The sequence below is a fragment of the Lactuca sativa genome, chromosome 6 (assembly GCF_002870075.4).
Source record: "Lactuca sativa cultivar Salinas chromosome 6, Lsat_Salinas_v11, whole genome shotgun sequence".
Classification (NCBI taxonomy): Eukaryota; Viridiplantae; Streptophyta; class Magnoliopsida; order Asterales; family Asteraceae; genus Lactuca; species Lactuca sativa.
Window position 1 is genome coordinate 48242673 of NC_056628.2, and position 20228 is coordinate 48262900.

Consider the following 20228-nt stretch of genomic DNA (forward strand, 5'->3'; position numbering starts at 1 on the left):
CTTCGGAAGGTCCTTGAGCCGAGGTACTTCCCTCCTCGATCTTGAACTTTCTCTTCAGTGGATTTGGTTGAGGCTCTTGGGTGGCTGGGTATGCAGGTGTTGGTTGCTGCTGTCCATTACTAGGATCGGGATTCCCGATAGGGCTCTTGCTAACATTGGCGTTATTAACATTCAGTTGAGCCATGACAGCTGCTACGGCTTCCTAGACTGCAGCTTGGAACGTAGCTTCATCGAGTAGGAGAGTCGGTTTCTTGCCAGTGGATTGGTTACGCTTCTTCGGAGGCATAGTTTTCCTACACGGAAAGGAACACAGCTGGTGAGAGACGATGGTTAACCCTTAGACGTATCTATCCTTACTATATTAGGCATAAATTTTTCCCACGCCTCGGATATTAGTTGTCTGAGTGTCGACCTACATCCCTATGATGTAGTCCGGGTATTCAAAGTAAGAGTATGAGTATCGGAAAAGCCATAAGATGGGAGTCGTTCCTACTAAGTTACCTTTATACTGGGAAAGGTTCACTCTTCGGCTTGGAAAGATCTGAGAACAGTTCGGAATGAAGACCGCGGGAAGAAAGGCTCATGAAGACTTATGGCTAAACACTCTCAATAGAGGTGTGGGGATCCGCTCTAATCGTATTACTTGTAACGGGAAAAGGCGATTTACCTAACACATAGTGTGAGTAGTGTAATCACTAACTCACTAAATTGTATAATTTTATGGGTGTATTAGCGTGATGAACACGAGGAAAAGACACTTCTCGGGTTCCATGTACTGGCTCCCTTTGTCTACCTCGTATCTTTGACTGGGACCGGCGTTGGTTTCCTTCGGGTAGTTACCTAGGGTTCTCTTCTCCAATAGACATATTGAATTTCTACTCCGTCTTACTTCTGATTCTGACTCTGGGTGTCATCACTTTATGATGGATGACTGGGAATCTCGGAAGTTTAGGCGAATTTCTCACCGGTGTCCCTAAAAAGGTATAAGCACTTGGTGGTTTCAATAGTCTCGATCTAGTTCATTTATTTCCAAACTGGAAATCTTCTCAATGAACCTCTTCTGGGTCTGAACCAACTCTTCTGTCAAATACTAAAGTGGATAGGGTTTTCTACAGGGTTCGTGCGAGAATGGAAATGTCTAAAGAATCCTAAGAGATTATTAACATTTCACTGGGTGATCCATATCGAGTCCTGCTACAATTACATAGGGTACACAAATCATATATAGCTTAGATCCGATAGGCCTTCGAATATGTGATACTACTCTATATCCACATCCTAACGAGGAAAAGGAAGTAGAGAGAAACCACACATTTTTAGTCTATGGGATCCTTATTATATATAACCTTGGGAGTATACCCTCTGTAATTGTAGGTATATCAATAAGGATCTTTTTAGTTCTTCACACAAGGTTATCTATGGATCCTAAAATACCCCTCTGGTATTTTAATTTCTTGTTTGCTTCTTAACTTCTGAATATGATTCTGGGATTAATGTGAGTCTTTTAGTATTCCAAAATACTCCCATAGTATTTTTAAACTTTGTGTTTGGCTCTAGCATTCCTAGTTGGTAAGCTTCAGACTCGTTGCAACACCACTATCACTCCCAAGCACACGTTCATCGCATCTCGAATAAATGTAGTTGATCAGGTTACATTTATTCCAGCTTACGATTACATAACTGCCCAGGTTTGACGGTAATGCTCAACATCTGAAGACTTTTATTCTTGTTCTTCTTGTGATACTTTGTTCGAGTGTTTAGATTCTGGATGCTCTTATACTTTGGTAAAATATGGTTATATTTTAAAGTATAATTCTTGGTCAGAGTATTTTATCCCTATGTATTTATAGGCTGTATATCTTTTATGAATTGATATACTTAGTTCACTATAAAACTTGGCTATGATACCAAACTGTCACACCCCAAAACCGGAACGGCGGAAACGTTCTAGGGTGGATGACGTCATGTCAAGTATCACAACATATGCAGAATAGTAATCAAAATACAACAACCATTGCATTAATAGTAATAGTTTTACATAAGTTACATTTAATAGAGACACCAAAGTAATACAGAAACTAATATAGTTGCAGCTCGGTACTAGGCTGACTTCGCCAAAAGCTCCTGGGATGTACCTGTCTATCGCTGACCTGAGAATACAAGTTATTTTGAAAGCGATTATCAGCATTTTTATAAATGTTGGTGAGTTCATAAGTATTTAGTGTCATTTGTGTAAGTAAACTTTTTATTCAAAATAACTTTATAAAAAGTAGTAGTTTAGAATCTACGGTGTATTAGCGTCCTTTCCAGAAAATCCTATATTTTCTAATTAAAAGCAGTCTTCTACCAAGACTCGACAGTGTTATGTTTTAAAGAGAAATTTTCCCTGAAATACTATCATTACCCAAAATACAGTATTTGACTTTAAAGAAAGTAGGAGAATATCACTAGTAAAAATACTAGGGGAAAATAACATATGCCTCAGCAGAAAATACTGCTGACTAAGGAAAAAGAAATCATAGACTCCAGGAGAGTATCGAATGAATGATACGCCTGACTCAGTCTAACTAAAGGAAACACAGACCCCAGACAGTATCAAATGTATGATACAACTAGCAAGGTCTAAAACAAAGAAACACAGACCCAGACAGTATCAAATAAAAGATACAACTAGCAAGGTCTAAAACAAAGAAACACAGACCCCAGACAGTATCAAATGAAAGATACAACTAGCAAGGTCTAAAACAAAGAAACACAGACCCCAGACAGTATCAAATGAAAGATACAACTAGCAAGGTCTAAAACAAAGAGTAATCCTAAGAGTGTTGTTTCAAGAATACAATGTTAATTCTCGTTACCTTAAGGCCATGAATTATAAGGTAAACATGGAGATACTCGTAACCATACTGATTGACACTAGAGTACTTGACGCCCTGCAAGTGTCGGAATAAATATGACATTTGTCACCCCTTGGCTTGGTAGGCCATGGAGTGTAGCTAGCAGTCAGGGTGCGGGAGTGTTAGTCCCATATAGATCTATACACATAATGTCCGCTCTCCCTACAGGAGAATCTGGTTACCAACTCGACGACGGGGAGATCCGTGTCTTGAAGATGCATCTCGTAATCTGAATTCTATTAGAGGCGCTGGAGAAATGATATAGACTCGCGTATGAACCGACTCCTGTGGAATTCTCGTACTAGAAAGAGTGAATAGAACCTCCTAACTATTCCTATAATAGTTACTAGTGTCTCTGATCTATGAATGATGAATGGAAGGAAGCCCTTGCTACCCAAGGGAAATGAACTGGCCGATGTAAACCTTTATGTCTATACGTGTATACATGATATATAATTAATGTTTAAACGACCTTCGGATGGATATCCGATACCCACCAGACCACATCCCAACGAGGAAAAGGAAATAGGGCGAACTAGTCTTCCTAAGTCTTTTAAACATTATTTATATAACTATACAAGTACAAACATGCATTTAACGAAACAGAAGTATAGAAGTATAGAAGAAAACTTTGGTAAAACCTTTTGGAAAATCTTTAAAATAAGAATTTACGACTTGATATCGTTATGTAAAACAAGCTTTGAAAACCATTTATAAACACATTTTATACTTTGATAACACAAAATAAGTAAAGAAAACCTTTGTTTAAAACACTGTTGTAACTGGTGTAGAAGTAAAACATACAGCACGAGAAATAATTTGAGAAAAGATTTAACAAGCAAAGACGTTTTGGAAAAACCATCTATAGCATTATACTTGGTAAAACAGTTGAAAGTGTGATAAATCCTTTTGCATGCGGGTTATCAATCACATATAATTGATATGATAACTAACATGTTTTAACTTGTATTCCCCCCCCCCCCCCCATAAAAGCATGTAAAAACATTTAAAAGGTTAATTCAGGGGTATGAACTCACCTGTTGTAAGTGGATCGGGCGGAGGTGTCGGTCGGGTGCTCGGTGTCAAGTGAAGACTTGAACACACTTAGTGACCTATTAACATATGATGACATATGTTTACATACAATTAGTAATTATAATACTAATTAAGCACGTAAATGCATCCTAATGTGCGGAAAACACTTTGGTTAAGTGCTAGGAGGCTATTGGGTTGCAAATAGGGGAGTGTATGGCCTAGATAAGGAGTTTACTCTTAAAGAGTAAACTCTTTATAGAGTTTACGGCCCTAAGACCATATCCACATGAGTTTGCGGCCATAAACTCATGGGTGGTGTTTTCTTTGATGCTTCAAGGTCTTATCTCACTCATAGATTCATGCTAGAGTCGAATCAAGGGCTAAGGAAGTGATTGGGGCTCAAAATGGACACAATAGGGAGTTTACGGTTCATTGACCACTCCTTGAGGAGTTTACAGCCGTAAACACATGAGTTTATGGTCATAAACTCATGTTTGTCCATTTCTTTTGTTGTTTGGTGGTTCTAACTCATGCACGCAAGGTTCTAGTCACTTATATGAGCATAGGAAGGTGTTAAAGGCACTTAAACACCTTGGAAAGGTGTTTACGGTCTATGAAGATGTTCTTGGGGAGTTTACTACGTTAAACACATGAGTTTACGACAGTAAACTCATGTTATTCCATGAATCATGTGTTTTGGTGGTTGTAGGTTAAGCATACAAAGTTCTAGGTCCAATTCTAAGCCATACAAAGTGTTAAGGGCACTTTAACACCCTTTGGGGGTGTTTATGGTCTAAGAAAGGGTGTTTACGGTCCAAGAACCTTCTTGGGCCGTAAACTCAAGTGTGACTCACCTGTGTATGTTTTGGTGCATCTCAAGAAGGAATATAAGGTTCTATGCACTCAAGGAAGCTCATAGAAGCTTTTGGAGGTGTTTAAGGGGTAGTTTAACACCCAAAAAGGTGTTTAAGGTCCTTGAAGATGGGTTTACGGTCCAAGAATGTTCTTAGACCGTAAACTCATGTTTAATCCCCATTTGATACGATTATGGTGTTCTAAGTCCTTTCATGCAAGCCTCTAAGTCATTGCTAAGCATTAGAAGTGGTTTGGAAGGGTTTTTGGGCACCAAAACCCTCTTCCAAGGTGTTTACGGTTTTGGGATGCTCCCAAGACCGTAAACTCTTGTTATTGGGGTTTTTGGATGTTTAAGCCACAAATTTGCAAGCTAGATGAGATAAACAACAAGCTAGGAAGGTTAACTTACCGATTTGAAGCTCGAAGGGGCGATTTTTGACCAAAACCCGATTTGTAGAGAGAGAAAGTGTCTAAGGTGGGGATGAAACCTACTCAACCCTTATATAGGGTGGAGTTTATGGCCTGGTTGGGGGTTCACCCAACACCAACCGCGAACGGGGTTTTTCACGACTACCGTTAAACACGGAAATTTTAAAATTATACCTCCTTAATTTTAGTTCTCTTGATGAATTTTATTTAAAATATTCCAACGGGTTTAAATCTGGTCAAAAATATTTTGGGATAAATTTGGCTAATTTTTGACGTACTTAATTTCGACGTTAAAACTAACGAAAATTGTTTTTTTGGGTTGTCACAAGGGAAGACGATGACAATGCTGCACTTTGGTCCCTAGAGTTTCAGAATTGTGGTAGTTTTAGTCATGTGATTTAAAACATGGCTAATAAGGACCAATTACGAAAGAAATTTAAACCATAGGGGCCATTCATGTAATTTAGAAAACTAATTAACGGAGGAATGGTTAAAAACTAACGATAATGACCTAATTGACATATACAGTAAAAATTAGATGACCTAATGCGCAAGAAAAAAACATAATTGGTCAAGTCAGACAAATCACAAAAGTTCATTGTGCTACAGTGACATTATCCCAATGTACAATTAGGAGGTTCATAACGGACACGACACCAAGTGAATTCAAAATGGAAAGATCTTAATAAGAAATGTAACGATTTCGACAACATCTACAACCGTAAGCTAAACAGTCTGGCTAGCAGGTGATCCACGGTCAATGCCTTAAAGATGCACAAAGCGAGTATTTGAGGCTTACAAAATATTTCCCCGTGAAAAAGCGTGGGATGTTTTTGTTAGATTAGGTGTCTAAGCCCATAAATATAATTGGTATATACTTGAATTGATAGAAGCACAAGTCCTTTTGGGTTGTCTTCACTCTTGCATCTTGACATGATGACTTTTGGAGAGAAGTTGAATTTATTATTTGGAATAATAAATTGCTATAAATGATTTATTAATATGTTATGAAAATAATATATTAATTAGAAATCATGTTATTTAATTAATATTTAACCAGAAATTAATTTAGAATTAATTTTTTGATTAAATGAATTAATTAAAAGTACAGGGGCTGTTTTGCAAATCATTGATAGTTGTGAACCTGGGATCTTAGACTCCTTAGATAGGAGTAGAAGAAAATTATAGGGTAGCCCTATAAGTTTTCGTCCAAGGCCTTCTAGAAGAAGAGTCCATTGGTTGCTTAGGCCTTAAGTAGGAAATTAGGGTTTCCACCTGAAAACCCTAGCTTTGAGGCTAAGCAACCTGCAGTATATAAAGATGATTAGCTTTGGAATTTCAGACACCATTGAAAGAAACCTAGCAGAGCCTAATTTCTAAGAGCATTCCCTTCTCTCTCCTCTCATCCTTTAGCAAAGAGTGTTTGTAAACCGTTAAAGGTGTCACATTTGAGGCACTTGCTTTCAAGAGTTCAAGTTCAACAAGGTTTTCTTGTTATTATAACAAGTAAGGTACTCATCTAAACCCTATTTTGTATAGATTACGAATTATATACTAGCTTCTTAGGGTTTCCTCTTTGATATTCAAGTTTGCATGTCCAACTAGTGAAAACCTAGATCCAAAGCATTAGGGTTGCATGAACACATATGATTTGTAGTTATGCTCATAACTCATCAGTGGCATCAGAGTCTATGATGTTTTTCAGTTGAACTTGATGCAATTGTGAATCGTTCATATGCGGAACTCGACGAGTCGGTCCAACTCAACGAGTGCATTGCACAGACTCGTCGAGTTGGCCAGTCAGATCCTTGATTTTTTGATTTTGATAATCGTGGCTTGATTAGGATAATTACCTTAATTCGTTTTTCTGCCTAAAATTGAATTTTTATTAAAGGTAATTGTATATCCTTATCAATTTTAATGATTTGGTTTAATTTTGGATAATTAATGATTAATTTAATTATTACAAATTTTAACCTGGTATTTTTTTTAAAGTTTTAAAAATACCCCCCCCCCCTTGGTTTTGGAATTTAAAATTTAATCAATTAGTTTAATTTTGAAATCTTAAATTCTAGAACCCTAGTATTTTAAAAGTTTAAAATACACATTTATATATTGTAAGATTAAAATTATATATATATATATATATATATATATATATATATATATATATATATATATATATATATATATAGAAAAGAAAAATGTCAGTCTTACCGTTAGTAGGCCTCATTCACGAAGCTGGTCTATAAAGGGTGTTTAAGGTTTCTGGTCTATAAGCATGATATGAATTGTGCGCCCGTTAGGCAAGTCAGACTCATACTGTGGGCTCAAGGGTAATCCAGTCTTTTAGTTGTGGACCTAGTACATGTTGTTATATTATGTACACTATTTGATTGCGTGTTGTTACTTTGGGGGAACTCATTAAGCTTCGTGCTTACAGTTTTGGTTTATGGTTTCAGGTACATCAGCGGATCTTGTCAGGGTGAAGGCGTGAACGTACACATTCTCGTGTTTTTTGATTTATAATTTCTGGGATACTCTGAAAACTATGTTGAGAACGATTCTGGTTTTAAACAATATTTTGGAAACAATGATTTTTGTAAACACTTCTATAGATAAAGGGTTGCTTTGAAAAGTTTAAATTTTATGGATGTTACATCCAATTTCTATAAATTTCTAGTTCGTGATATCCTATCACTGCTTTAATCTGAAATTGTTCCTTGATGGATCACCCCCTTAATATGGAATTGATGTTACCCAAACATAGAATTAAAATATTAGAAAATGACATATTATGCTTACTATGTATTGCACATTTACCCATTCATTCCCTTAAGTTATTTATATCCTTTATGAGGGAACAAAATTGTTAGTGACCTGTTTATTTGGTCCCTCTAACCTACCATTACCAGTTGTGGCTTTTAATTAATTAAAAAAAAAGTCGAATGCAGATTTTGTTGCACTGTTACAATACCCCGCTCTCGCTACTTATACTTCAAAAGGCTCATTGAAGACAATAAAGGATCCGATTAGCACACTTGCGACAAACGACATTCGAAAGTACGATCTGACCGTTGAGACGGATGGAGACTCCGCCATACTTGATTATGGATTTTCCACTTTGCATGTTGCTAGCACAGTTCTTGATTCGACGTCACTTTGTATCTTTATAGTTGGCAATTACTACTCCTCCGACGTCATCTCCCACTGTCGTTCCTACTCCGTCAAATGACCCCACGGCCGCCTCCCAATTAGCAATGCGAACAACGCCGTTGACAGCGTCAAAGTTCAGTCGGTCTTGATAATGATGTCATACATTATGTTTTGACTGTGATTTCGATTATTTGCGCTTTTTTGTTTACTTTATCATTTAATTATGGATTTTATGTTTAGATTATTATTATGGTTTGTTCAGTTTAAACGTACATGTGCATTTTAGAAGCAGGTGGTAGTATTACCTTGATATCTATGAGTGTGTCTTTGAGTGATATTGTTACCCTGGGATGCTTTGTTCGGTACAAGTTTTTGTTTTGTTCTGTTTCTGTTTTTCTTTTTTTTCTTTAGATTCAAGTGTGTAACAAACCTGCAAGGTGGAGCTAGTTGTTATAGATTGGGGGGGGGGGGGGGGGGGGGATCATGAGCCATCCTGCAATGAAACGAGTCCCTCCATCGAAGTGCTAGTGTGTGTTCTTCTAATACTGTCTCAATCAGGGTGTGTAAGATTTGACCCAAAAGGGAAACCAGTACTAACCCTTCCTTTACTCGGTGCTTGAGATCAAAATTTTGATTCTTCCCTATAGTTTTAATTCTTGAATCAGATTGAGAGAGAGAAGAAGGAGAGGATGAATTTTTTGACTTTTCAAAATCAATGGCAAAGGTTACCCCTTCATTTTGTCCAAAATAACTAAATTTATCCGACAAAAACAACATTAATGATCTAGAAATCACAAAAAATACTTAAGGGAACGAATTGACAAATGTACAAAACATCGCAGGGTTAATATGTCATTTTCTCTTAAAATATCATTTCAGAAATTCATATTTGAAAAGTCTTTCAAGTAATCCGGAAACCTCTTGATTCCAAAAATCATCCTATATTCCAAAAATCATCCTATATTCCACCCTTTACCCCCAACAATTCCAACACAAATCTTCATCTTATTAAAAGGTCTAACAATTCCAACACAAATCTTCATCTTATTAAATGGTCTAACAAACAACATCTAATAAAAATATAATTATTGTCGTTTTCCTATCAATGTACTTGGTAAGAATACCACAATATAAGAATTGAATTCGTATTATTTTAATTTCAATGTGTTGTAACTAACATGGGTAAGCGATGGGCCATTTTGATATTGACAGCCAACATATAATTAAATATTGTTATGAATGGGTGAATTTAAGAATTGAATTCTTATTATTATTATTTATTTATTTACGAGATCACTTGTTCAACCAAATATAGGAAATGTCGTATGCGACACCGCATAATGTTTGTTCATGTAAATCATGTGGTATTCGTATTATTTTCCTTATACGCAATACCTTTATCAGTTACTTTTCTTGTTCCTCTATATGGGCGATTACTATTAAATCCACAAATAAACTCTATCTAAAATAAATTATCTAAACTAATGTACTACAATTTACTAGCTAATCTAAATTGAAAATTTTAACGTGGATTCATCAATGAAAAATAGTTAATTAGTTAACTAGGTATGCAAACAAATAAAAAAGAATTACCGACTTTGAAGGATTAACTATATTTTTTATCAGAAAAAGACAAATCTAAGCAAAATAATAATAATAATAATAATTTTTCAAGATTAAGGCAATTCTTAGGTTATGTTTAAAAGCTACATCTTAGCTGATGAAAAATAATATTTGATAAAAACTAACGGAGTAAAATGACATAAAAGAGCAAATAGAAAAATAATTCAATATTATAAGACAAATACATAATATATTTCATTAAATTAAAATAATTTATGTTTCAGTGAAATTTCATGCATCTTGTATTATACTCACAATATTATTATTAATTTAATGCATCTCATATCTCATGGTGTGACTCTTGAATGTTATTATAACTAGATTTTAAATGATCGTCTAATTATTCTATAGTACATAGTAGTAAAAAAGAATTAATAATAAATATCTAAACAGTTAAAAAAAATGCTAGTGTTTTCTTACCATTTAACTCTTTGACATTGTACTTTACCCTTATTCAAACGAAAGTTTGCATATTAAATATACGATGAAATTGTAGGGTCAATCACATAGCTGATAGCTTACGTAAATAATATTATTTTTGAAAAATGAAATAATGGATCATTCAGGTAGCTTCAATAAATACTAATATTTAAAATGATACTATTATTGTATAAAGACAGAAGCTTGTGATTGTTTATGATGAATTATATTAGTTATATTGATTAAATTTTTTTATTTAATAAAGAATACATTTGGAAGAATTCTAAAAGAATTTATAATATTGTTTCGAAATGTTAGTCCAAGTAGGCTTTTTTTAAAGATATCCTGATTATAAACTACTTTTTAGCTTTAACAAATACAAAATTTAAAAAAAAAAAAAAAAAAAAGGTTAGTAGTAGTGTGTTAAACATAACTTTACGCTTTTCCCAAATAATCATAAATTTCCCAGATTAAAACTGCAAAATATCTACAACAAGGTTGTTTCGAAAGCAAAATATTAAAAAAAAAAAAAAAAATGAGTAAGAGTATTATTTTGTAAGTTTTTAAGCTGCAAAAAAACCCAAAATGATGTCGTTTCGAGAAAGAAAAAAAAAACATAGATTTATATCCTGCAAAATTACTGTTCACCATGAAATTATTCATATAGGAAAAACCATGACTTATTCCCAATAAAACATTTTTTTAAGTTTTTTTGTAATAGGAGTTTTCAAAGATGATTTTCACATCAAAACATATATTTCTACTGTTAAAATGAAGTTTTAGGTTGAGAGATTTAAAAAAAAAAAAAAAAAAAAAAAAAAAAAAAAAAAAAAAAAAACCCTACATAGGAAAGTCCGAAAGACAGTTCGAAAGGCCATAATAGGCACATGTGAAATTAATGCATATTTTGGAAGAAAAAGTTATTTTTCGTCTGAAGAAGTAGGAATTTCCGTATGATGTCAGAAGCCATTAAATTTCAAAAGGCCCAACAATAAATTTGCTAACATGACATGACATTGTAATGCAAAACTTGATTAAATCAAATAATAAAAAAAAAGGTACACAAATCATAACATACAGAATACAAAAAAAAAAAAAAAACATTTATTTCATTCTGATATTACATAAACAAAAAAAAGAACATCAAAGTTTATGTTCATAATAGGAAGATTAAAAAGGAGTCTTAATTCTTAAAGAGGCATATCAATGGTTCTATATCTCATAATCTCAACACCTAAATAATCAAGAGGACCAGGAACAGCAACATGCGGCTTTTTAACCACCACACGAACAGCCGTAATCCGAGAAAGATTGTTTAAGGTTGTTGTTGCAATCAGTTGTGCCACTGATTCTAGAAGGTTCTGAGAAGGACCTTCCACAATATGTTTTGCAATCCTTCAAACACAAATAAATTATATTTTCAAATTTGGAAATAAATTAAAGATGTTTATGTAATGTATATAGCTATACCTATAGATGTCTGTATAACTGACTGTATCAGACATGTTGTCAGACTGCCCGGGTGCCCGAAGATCCATCCAAGCGTCTATATCTATTATGAACTTCTGCCCGAGTTTCTTTTCCTCTTGATGAACACCATGATACCCATGAAACATTAAACCCCTTAGTAACAATTTGTCTCCCTCAGTTGATGTCATTTTTCTCGATCTTTTTTTGGGTATAACTGGATCTTAAAACAATAAAACAGCAAAAAGATTAATAACATGATATATATACTTGGGTAATTAATGGGAAAGATCATGACTTTTTGGAAGAAAAAAAATGTAAGATTAGGCAGATGTTGTACACTACCACTTTAAAATTGTGAAGGGTTCAGTCAGGAATTTTATCAAACACCTTATATGCAATGCAAGTATGCAACATCTTTATAAAGAAAACACACATAGTGAATGGTAGAGTAGTTTTTTTGTTTCCGTATTCGATTTCTAGATCTACACATGGTTTATCTGACTAGTTCGATGTCGGTTCAAAACATTGAGAACCAAATACAAATATGGAGGTCAACTGTCGACAGTCGAGCAGCGAATTCATAGGAGAAAGAGGGAGATTTGTGCGAGTTATTACCTGGCTTGCTCAGGGAAGATGGACGGCGGCGATGGAAGATTCCGTTCACGGAGAAGATGGATGAGGACGGCGATTTAATTATGCGGCTGGGAAAACAACTGAACAAGGAAACAAAGGGTTAAACTACATAATGGTCCCTGTGTATTTGTTTTTTATTATTATGACTATGATCTGGTTTTTGTTTTTTGTTTTCTTTTTCATTATTTTTAGACCGTTTAATTTAACGTTTAGTTGTTCAATTGGTATAAAAATATAAATAAGGAGGTTATAACCCATGATAACCATGATCTGTATGTTTAAAAAATTTATATAGAAAAAAAAATAGTAAAAAAAATGTCATGTATATAATATGAAAATTAAATAAAGGATCAGGTAAATAAATTAAATTGAATAATACATATTATTATGATACATTACAATCCAAGAGAGTTTTTAGTATTTTTAAAAATTACTCTCCAGTAATTTTCAAAATGTTATGCTATTAGAATAGGATTTAGTATTTTTTAATTTTAAATCAAAATCGGAAATTGAAGAAAGCATAGAAAAATGACACGTGTCAAACAGACTTGTTAGAAAATAAATGTCTAGTATTTTTTGGTTTTGTTTATTAGACAAGGTTGATCATTTTTTTTAACTTTATGCTACCAATACCATGGACAATGACTGTCTTAAGTCTTAACCTAACTGCAGTCATTAGTAGTCTCATATAGACATGTCTTAACCACATCAATGTTATATCATATAATCACATGTCCACTACAACATCCTCGTTTATAAAAACTTTCATCAATGTTAAGTGACCAACGTTTTGATTCATACAACATTTTTCTCACCCATAAAGCGGGAGCAAGACTTAACTATTGATTTCTCGATTGTGTGAAAAACATAAATACTCTCCTCTTCTCATAACAGGGTCTATTGAGCACTTCTTTTCAAATGAATCCAAAAAATACGCTGTAATTTCTAATAAGATCAAAACTTCATAAACAAATTTAAAAAATAATAAAAAAAATATTAATTAATCAACAATTATAGCCATCGGCAATTCAAAGTGATCTGCCATCATAAAGGTCGACAAAATAAAAGTCAAACCAAACCAAAAGGTTGCAATTTCTATAAGAATAAAAAAAAAAAAAACATCAGTCAAAAAGCAAGCAAAAAAGCTTGTTAGACTCCAAACAAATTGTGGTGGCCTAACTCCAAAAACTTTTAAAAGTCTAATCTAAGTACCATGTACAAGTACTAGCAATCACACCACCACCCTCATTTTAATGAAAAAAATAAAATAAAAATTAATCTATATCTCTCTCTTTCTCTCTTTGTATGTAATTAATTGGCCAGAAATCTACACTGGGATTGGGCCCACAATAACTTCCTAAACTCTCTTGTAAAAAAGAACATAAGCTGCAGATGTCTTGATTTGGTCTTCACTAATCGGGTACACCTGGCTGTCATTAAACTCATACCACTCCTCTCCACACTGCATCACCACAACCACACCAACAAAATAATTAAACAACTTAATTACACTTTTGGTCCCTCAGGGAACAAAAATGTAATATACTCTCTTTTTTTATATAAACTTGTTTTAAAATTAAACCAAAAAAAAAATTACCTTTGCAAAAGCAGTGTAGTGACCACCACCCATTCCACCATAATGATTGCTCACTGCATACAACTTGTAACGAAAACACGATTGGTTATCTTCATCTTTTTCCACTGTATAACTCGACACATCAAAATCATCAATTGGGAAGTCAACAAAAGTCTCCAATTTGTCCTTCAAAAACCGATTGTACGAAAATCTTTTTAAATGAATTATCACAATTTCAGGCAATCTCCATAAATCCAACTTCTTGCTAGCTTGTCTATGCTCCTTGCACTTCGGACAGTACCTGAAAATTTATTAAAACCAATTTTACATATATTCATCTTACCATAACTATTATCATTAAATTACATAAACGGTCCCTGTGATTAACCAAACGTTACGTATTCGGTCCTCATGAAAAATTTAACCTTTTTTGGTCCCTAAAATCAAGTACCATAACACATCTCGTTCTTACGTCGGACGCCCTTTACACGTTTCTGTTAAACCCAGTCCTGAGGGTATTTTTGTCAAATCCCTTACAGATTTGACAAAAATACCCTTTCGGTTTAACAGAAACAAGTAAAAGGTGTCCGGCATAAGACCGAGGTGTGTTACGAAACTTGATTTCAGGAACCAAGAAAGGTTACATTTTTCATGACGAGGACCAAATCCGTAACGTTTGGCTAACCACAGGGACCATTTATGTAATTTTACTCTACTTGTAAACAGATTAGTAAGACGACGTAACCTACCACATGTCTTCGGGTCCTAATGGCTCTTCCTTCAAGAAGGCTTCAAGACATTTATACAACGAGACGGATTCCGGGGGCGTTTTGGTAATTAACGCAATCCCACCTGTTTCCGGTAAATTACTTAAAATGGAAGTATCGTATCGTTTCAACATTTCATCAGGCCACGAGACACGAACGGAAATTATACGCGTTTCCGGGATTAACAACGGTTGTTCATCCATTATAATTGTGGGCCCCTCTGAATAATGCCCTTGCTGTTGCAGATAGAATAGAAACCCCTCACTCTTTGAATCATCATCATCATCATCTACCTTTTCATCAACATCCATTCCAGTAGTGTCTTGTTGATCAGGGGTATTTTCGGGATAATCTAAAGAAAACTCCTCGGGCATTACAAGTGGGTGGAGTAATTTAAGGAATTTGTTGTGGATATCTGAACCGTTAGTGGATTCAGGTACCCTTGCTACAAATGGGATCCCAAACTTTCTCAAAACTGGCAACCCTTCAACATATGACCTAAATAAATGTATACCAAATAAAGATTTAAACTAGGGCATTATTGTCATTTTATCTCAAATAATTAAAAAAAAAAAAAAAAAAAAAACTTACTCTTCATAGCGCCAATGAGTAAAGACAACCAAAGGTAACGAATCTTCCTCTTTAAGTAACCTATAAGCAACAAAACAATCACGATCCCTAACCAGCTCTAATGAGTCATTACGTGTATCCAGCTCCAAGAAACGAATAATGCAGTTGTTGTATATCTGCAAAACATTTCAAAGAATTAATCTTTATATTATATTAAGAGCTTTAATCTTATGTGTTTGTACATGTAGATACCTCAGCAACAAGCAAAGTTTCATCATCTCTTAAAGAACACGCGATGCTTAATGCTTGAATAAGATCTTTAAACTTTCCATATTTAGGAACATTTACAGTAACTGGAATTGGTAAAGTTGTTCCATCAGTGCTTAACACTGTCAATGTCATGGTTCTCATTGATGTTGAAGGTAAGGGTAGAGATAGATATATGAATGGATCAAATGTCACTGAATGTTTCTTGCAAAGAGGACATATTAAAGTTGACCGATACTGCCCCTGTTGAAAATATGGAAATAGTATTATATTTTTGCTTCTTTCAAACATAATAATATGTTATGGAAAATAATATATTCAAAAGCTGACCTGGCACATGTCAACTATTATGGAATCATTTCGAGCTAAATGATTCCTCCAGTGTTCATCTGCTACTTCTTTGTCTGAAATTCCATCCACGTCCTTTATCTCATTATAAGGCTTGATTTTAACGCGGTTTAAATCTTCATGGAGTCCATCCAGTAGAAAAGCAAGAAACTCCTGTATCCAAAAATTTATTATTATATCAATAAGGGTATTTTCGTGATTATAAAAGTTACGGATGGCCAACCTGGGAATCATGCTGATTGTAGCCACTGAATTGAGGGGCAAAACCGGCGAGTCTTGACTTAAATGCCCTTGGGGCCACAGCAGTAGCGCCTGGTGTCCATAGCTGTCTTAGCAAGTCTCCAAATGCTAGAGCAAGCTTCCCCTGGTCAAAATGTGTGTAAGGGTATTTTAGTAATTTCACGTTTCAAGAACTGAAAACTTATTAAATGCAAACTATACATACATTTACGCCGAGTGGGTTTTCAAAGTTGAGATCTTTTCTGAAGTCTCCAAGGAAATAATCAACAAGATGTGAAGTATGGCCTAAGCATTGGATAGCACTGTTCATAAAACACGTGTTTCCAAGATTGTACAATCCGGTCAAACCTAAACTATAAGTTTGACTTAAGTTACTAGTAATTAATGGATGGTCAACCCTGACATATGAGTTGACTTTTTCAGAGTGGCCATTCAACTTCAATGAACTACTGGAAGAAATATCTTCAGTATTCGGGTCTTCAACTGACATATCGTTTTCTGTTTGCATTATATCACAAGATAAGCCATAAACTTGTAACTCCAAGAAAATCTGCATTGCAGTAAATAAGGGTGGTTTAGTAATTTTAATAGGAAGCTCATAAAAGGGTATTCGGTAAAAGTAACTACCTCTGCATTCATTAGTTCAGATTTATCAGATAGAATTCTGCCTTGTAAAAAAAACTTGGTTATTTGCCCTGAAAAATCCCAAATCTTCACCTGCAAAACATATGGAATCATTTAATAACATCCACAAGACCTGAAAAAGGTCAAAGGTCAAAGAAAAAAAAAGTCAAAAGTCACTCACCAAGCCAGACTTGACATTGAATATTTGGCAAGATTTATCAAAAGCTCCAATCCCATTGCCCTAAATGAAAACACAGATTAGAAGACACAATACAAATAGTCATATTCACAAGAGCAAGAAAATAGTTATATTACCTTTTGGCTAATCTTTACAACCAATGAATTTGTTGTTCCAGAAATCGAAAGACTGATTTGTAAAGGAAATAAGTCGGCCTTGTTATCTTCTACTGCTACAAAGTTCCCAACACTCTTCATATCATAATGCCTGAAAGAAAGAGCATGGTATTGAAAGGAAGTGTTACCAATCATCAAAGAAGTTGCATATCTTTCTAAATATAACAAAACTTGAATAGAAGAGTGTTGAGTACAAACAAGTATCTTTCTATTTTGTGCAATGACGTAAAGAGAAGTGCTAAAACTACTTATCATTAGTTAATATTGGTGGTTATCATTATCGGTAGGAAAGATCTTTAAAGCACTAGCATAGTGGTAGACATCAATTATGTTTTATCCTTTTTTTCAAATTAAAAGTTGCACTTGGTTTTTGTTTGCTAACATCTTCCACTTCCTATTCGCTCATCTATCCATGAACACCGAATATAAAAGTACTACAAAGTACAACCAAATTGAACAGATAATACCATATGATATCAAGTACTAAAATGCCATAACTATTTAAGAGCTACAGCTCATAAGCTTCAATCACCAACCTTGATATGAGTGTTGTGACAGCTGACATAGATTGCTGCAACTTAAGAACCATATGCGTTATTAATGTAAACCAGAATTCTAATGATCCAAGTTTGCTTATATTTACATATAAGAGCGAATTGAAATTGGAAATAGCAACTATTTGCTAATAATAATGCAAATCTAACAACAGCTAATCTTCTATAAGAATCACAGTCATGTCAGAAAGCTAATAAATTCATGCACACAGGTAAACGGAAGAGCAATTCATTGAATAAAAAAAACCCTAACCATTTAAGAGCTCGATAGAACATCCACTCCGAGACCAACGCATATTCACGCCCCGAAACCCCTTGTTCTTCTCCCTTGCAACCATCGCTATCGCTTTCACTTCTTCTCATGTCCAGAATAATCTCCGATTCAAAATCATCAGAAAAGCAAGAACTTGTGGCGTACAAAACGCCATCGATTTCCCTAAACAATGACTCCCGCGTCTCATTCCACCACCTGAAAATCCAACGAACCAATCCACATATACCTATTTAAAAACCAACGCTTATCTCAGGACAAAATTGAACTAAGAAAACAACTCCATTGCCAAATCAAACACCAATTGGGCCACAATCAAACTCACATGTGATCAACGAGATAAAGCCGCTCATCATCGAGGTCGGACAGACTCTGGATTGAACGGACGGTGCTGCTGCTTCCGAACATCGAGTCGTCATCGCCGCCATCAGCGGAGAAAAAAAGTGAATCCATCCTGAGAAAATCTAGGGTTTTTGTTAGGATTTGGCGGAAGGTTGGGAGGATTTTTAGAGAGAGAAAATTAGTGAGGAGAGAGAAAGCAAATAGTTGAGCGAGTCGATTCTTGAAGCGATGGGTCATGAAGGGGAGGGGATCGCAGCAGCAGAAGATTTGAGACTTTATGTTGTCCTTTTGATGATGATGATGATTGATATGGGCAAAGTGCAATTGATTTTCAGTCTTTGACTACAACACTGTCTCTCTCTGTTCATCAAAATTTACACGTTGCCACCCTCATAAACTATTTTTTCTACTTGCATCCACTAACTTTTTTTTATAAAAAGTTTCGTTAACAAATAACTTTATACATAACATAAATACAATAAAATGTTACATAATATGATCTATGATGAATATTTATATTAGATTATTTAAAAAACATGTCATATAAATTAGCATAACATGTTGTGATTTGTGCGATTAAATTTCTTAGAACGATAATGATTTGTGTTTTTTAATTGTTGTATTGTATTATAATTTGATGAAGTCGTGTGAATAGTTCAAACCAACGTTATTTGGCTTATAAGTTTAAACAAATTTAACAGGTATCTGCTGATGGTTTTATTATAAATGTTAAAAATAACATAGTAGATATGTAGCGGTATAATTTACATCGCCTCGTATTACAAGGTAATATATATTCAATGTGGACTAGGTTTACATAACTTTGAAGTGTTCTTTTTTCTAGAAATGAAACTTCCTTAACAAGGATTTCGGGGTTTCTTGCACTGATTAATTATCTGTTGCAAACATGAGGCTATGTTTTATGTTTTAGAATCACTCCAAAAGAACCTTCATGACCACATGTGCTAAGTAGTGAAAGGATTTGAACACGAGTCAATATATTATTCACTATATCTTCCATATACCTTACAAAGTCACTACAACCCAAGTGGTTAACCTTGAACTGCTTAAGATGATGAAAATTGATTTATATATTTATGATTTTGTTTGAATTTCGACATTATTAATTATGGTAACTTGGCATTAACATATCACGTTTGGCTACAATGTTAAAGACATTTTCCATGAAAATGTATAATATGATACAAAATATAGGGCATCATCCAATAGTAGTAACAAACCAATGAGTAAACTTTGACAACATGATTAGTAAAAGAATCACAACTTTTGTTATTTTAAAAAAAAAAAAAAAAATCCTTGACTTCAGAATTTTCCGATGAAATATATAGTTAAATCCAATAAACATGTTAGATATTTTTCACTTGAGGATAGTACATTGTCGTGTTCTCAGGGGACTAAACATATGCATAAGGTGAGTCTAAAACTGCTAATGAGTTGTGTTAAATAACTTTTATATTTGATATTGATTGATGCATGAAAAGTATTTTTCGCATGTAGCTATAAAAAGAAACTTCGAGTTAAAAAGGTTACTGAATAAAGTGATATATTCTTTCCATCATTGATAATCATTTATTTGTACAAACAAATAAACTAAAAATAAATACAACTATTTATATCAACGTTAAAATCAAATGAATCTTCTATATATATATATATATATATATATATATATATATATATATATATATATATATATATATATATATATATATATATATATATATATATATATATATATATATAAATGTATAAAAGAGACATTTTTACTTACACCAC

General features: G+C 34.0%; 2 protein-coding genes across 3 annotated transcripts; both read right to left on the reverse strand.

Annotated features, from left to right (window-relative positions):
• Positions 1-11501: 11501 nt before the first annotated feature.
• On the reverse strand, positions 11502-12660 carry LOC111909340 (dihydroneopterin aldolase 2). The gene is made up of 3 exons (XM_023905146.3): positions 12501-12660; positions 11886-12105; positions 11502-11810 (listed from the first exon to the last, which is right to left on the reverse strand). The coding sequence occupies exons 2-3, from the start codon at positions 12071-12073 to the stop codon at positions 11606-11608; spliced, it is 393 nt and encodes a 130-aa protein (XP_023760914.1). The 5' UTR covers positions 12074-12105; positions 12501-12660; the 3' UTR covers positions 11502-11605.
• A 920-nt stretch (positions 12661-13580) lies between these two features.
• Positions 13581-18750, reverse strand: LOC111909339 (ubiquitin carboxyl-terminal hydrolase 8). Of its 2 annotated transcripts, none has more exons than XM_023905144.3 (13): positions 18415-18750; positions 18072-18287; positions 17226-17355; positions 17092-17151; positions 16914-17003; positions 16492-16836; positions 16270-16410; positions 16029-16199; positions 15684-15941; positions 15453-15607; positions 14844-15359; positions 14116-14395; positions 13581-13980 (listed from the first exon to the last, which is right to left on the reverse strand). In XM_023905144.3, exons 1-13 carry the CDS (start codon positions 18666-18668, stop codon positions 13876-13878), a joined length of 2721 nt encoding a protein of 906 aa, XP_023760912.1. In that variant the 5' UTR covers positions 18669-18750; the 3' UTR covers positions 13581-13875. The 2 variants fall into 2 exon arrangements, with proteins under 2 accessions (XP_023760912.1, XP_052620578.1); XM_052764618.1 differs by having other exon boundaries at positions 18072-18318; positions 18415-18659.
• Between the last annotated feature and the right edge of the window lie 1478 nt (positions 18751-20228).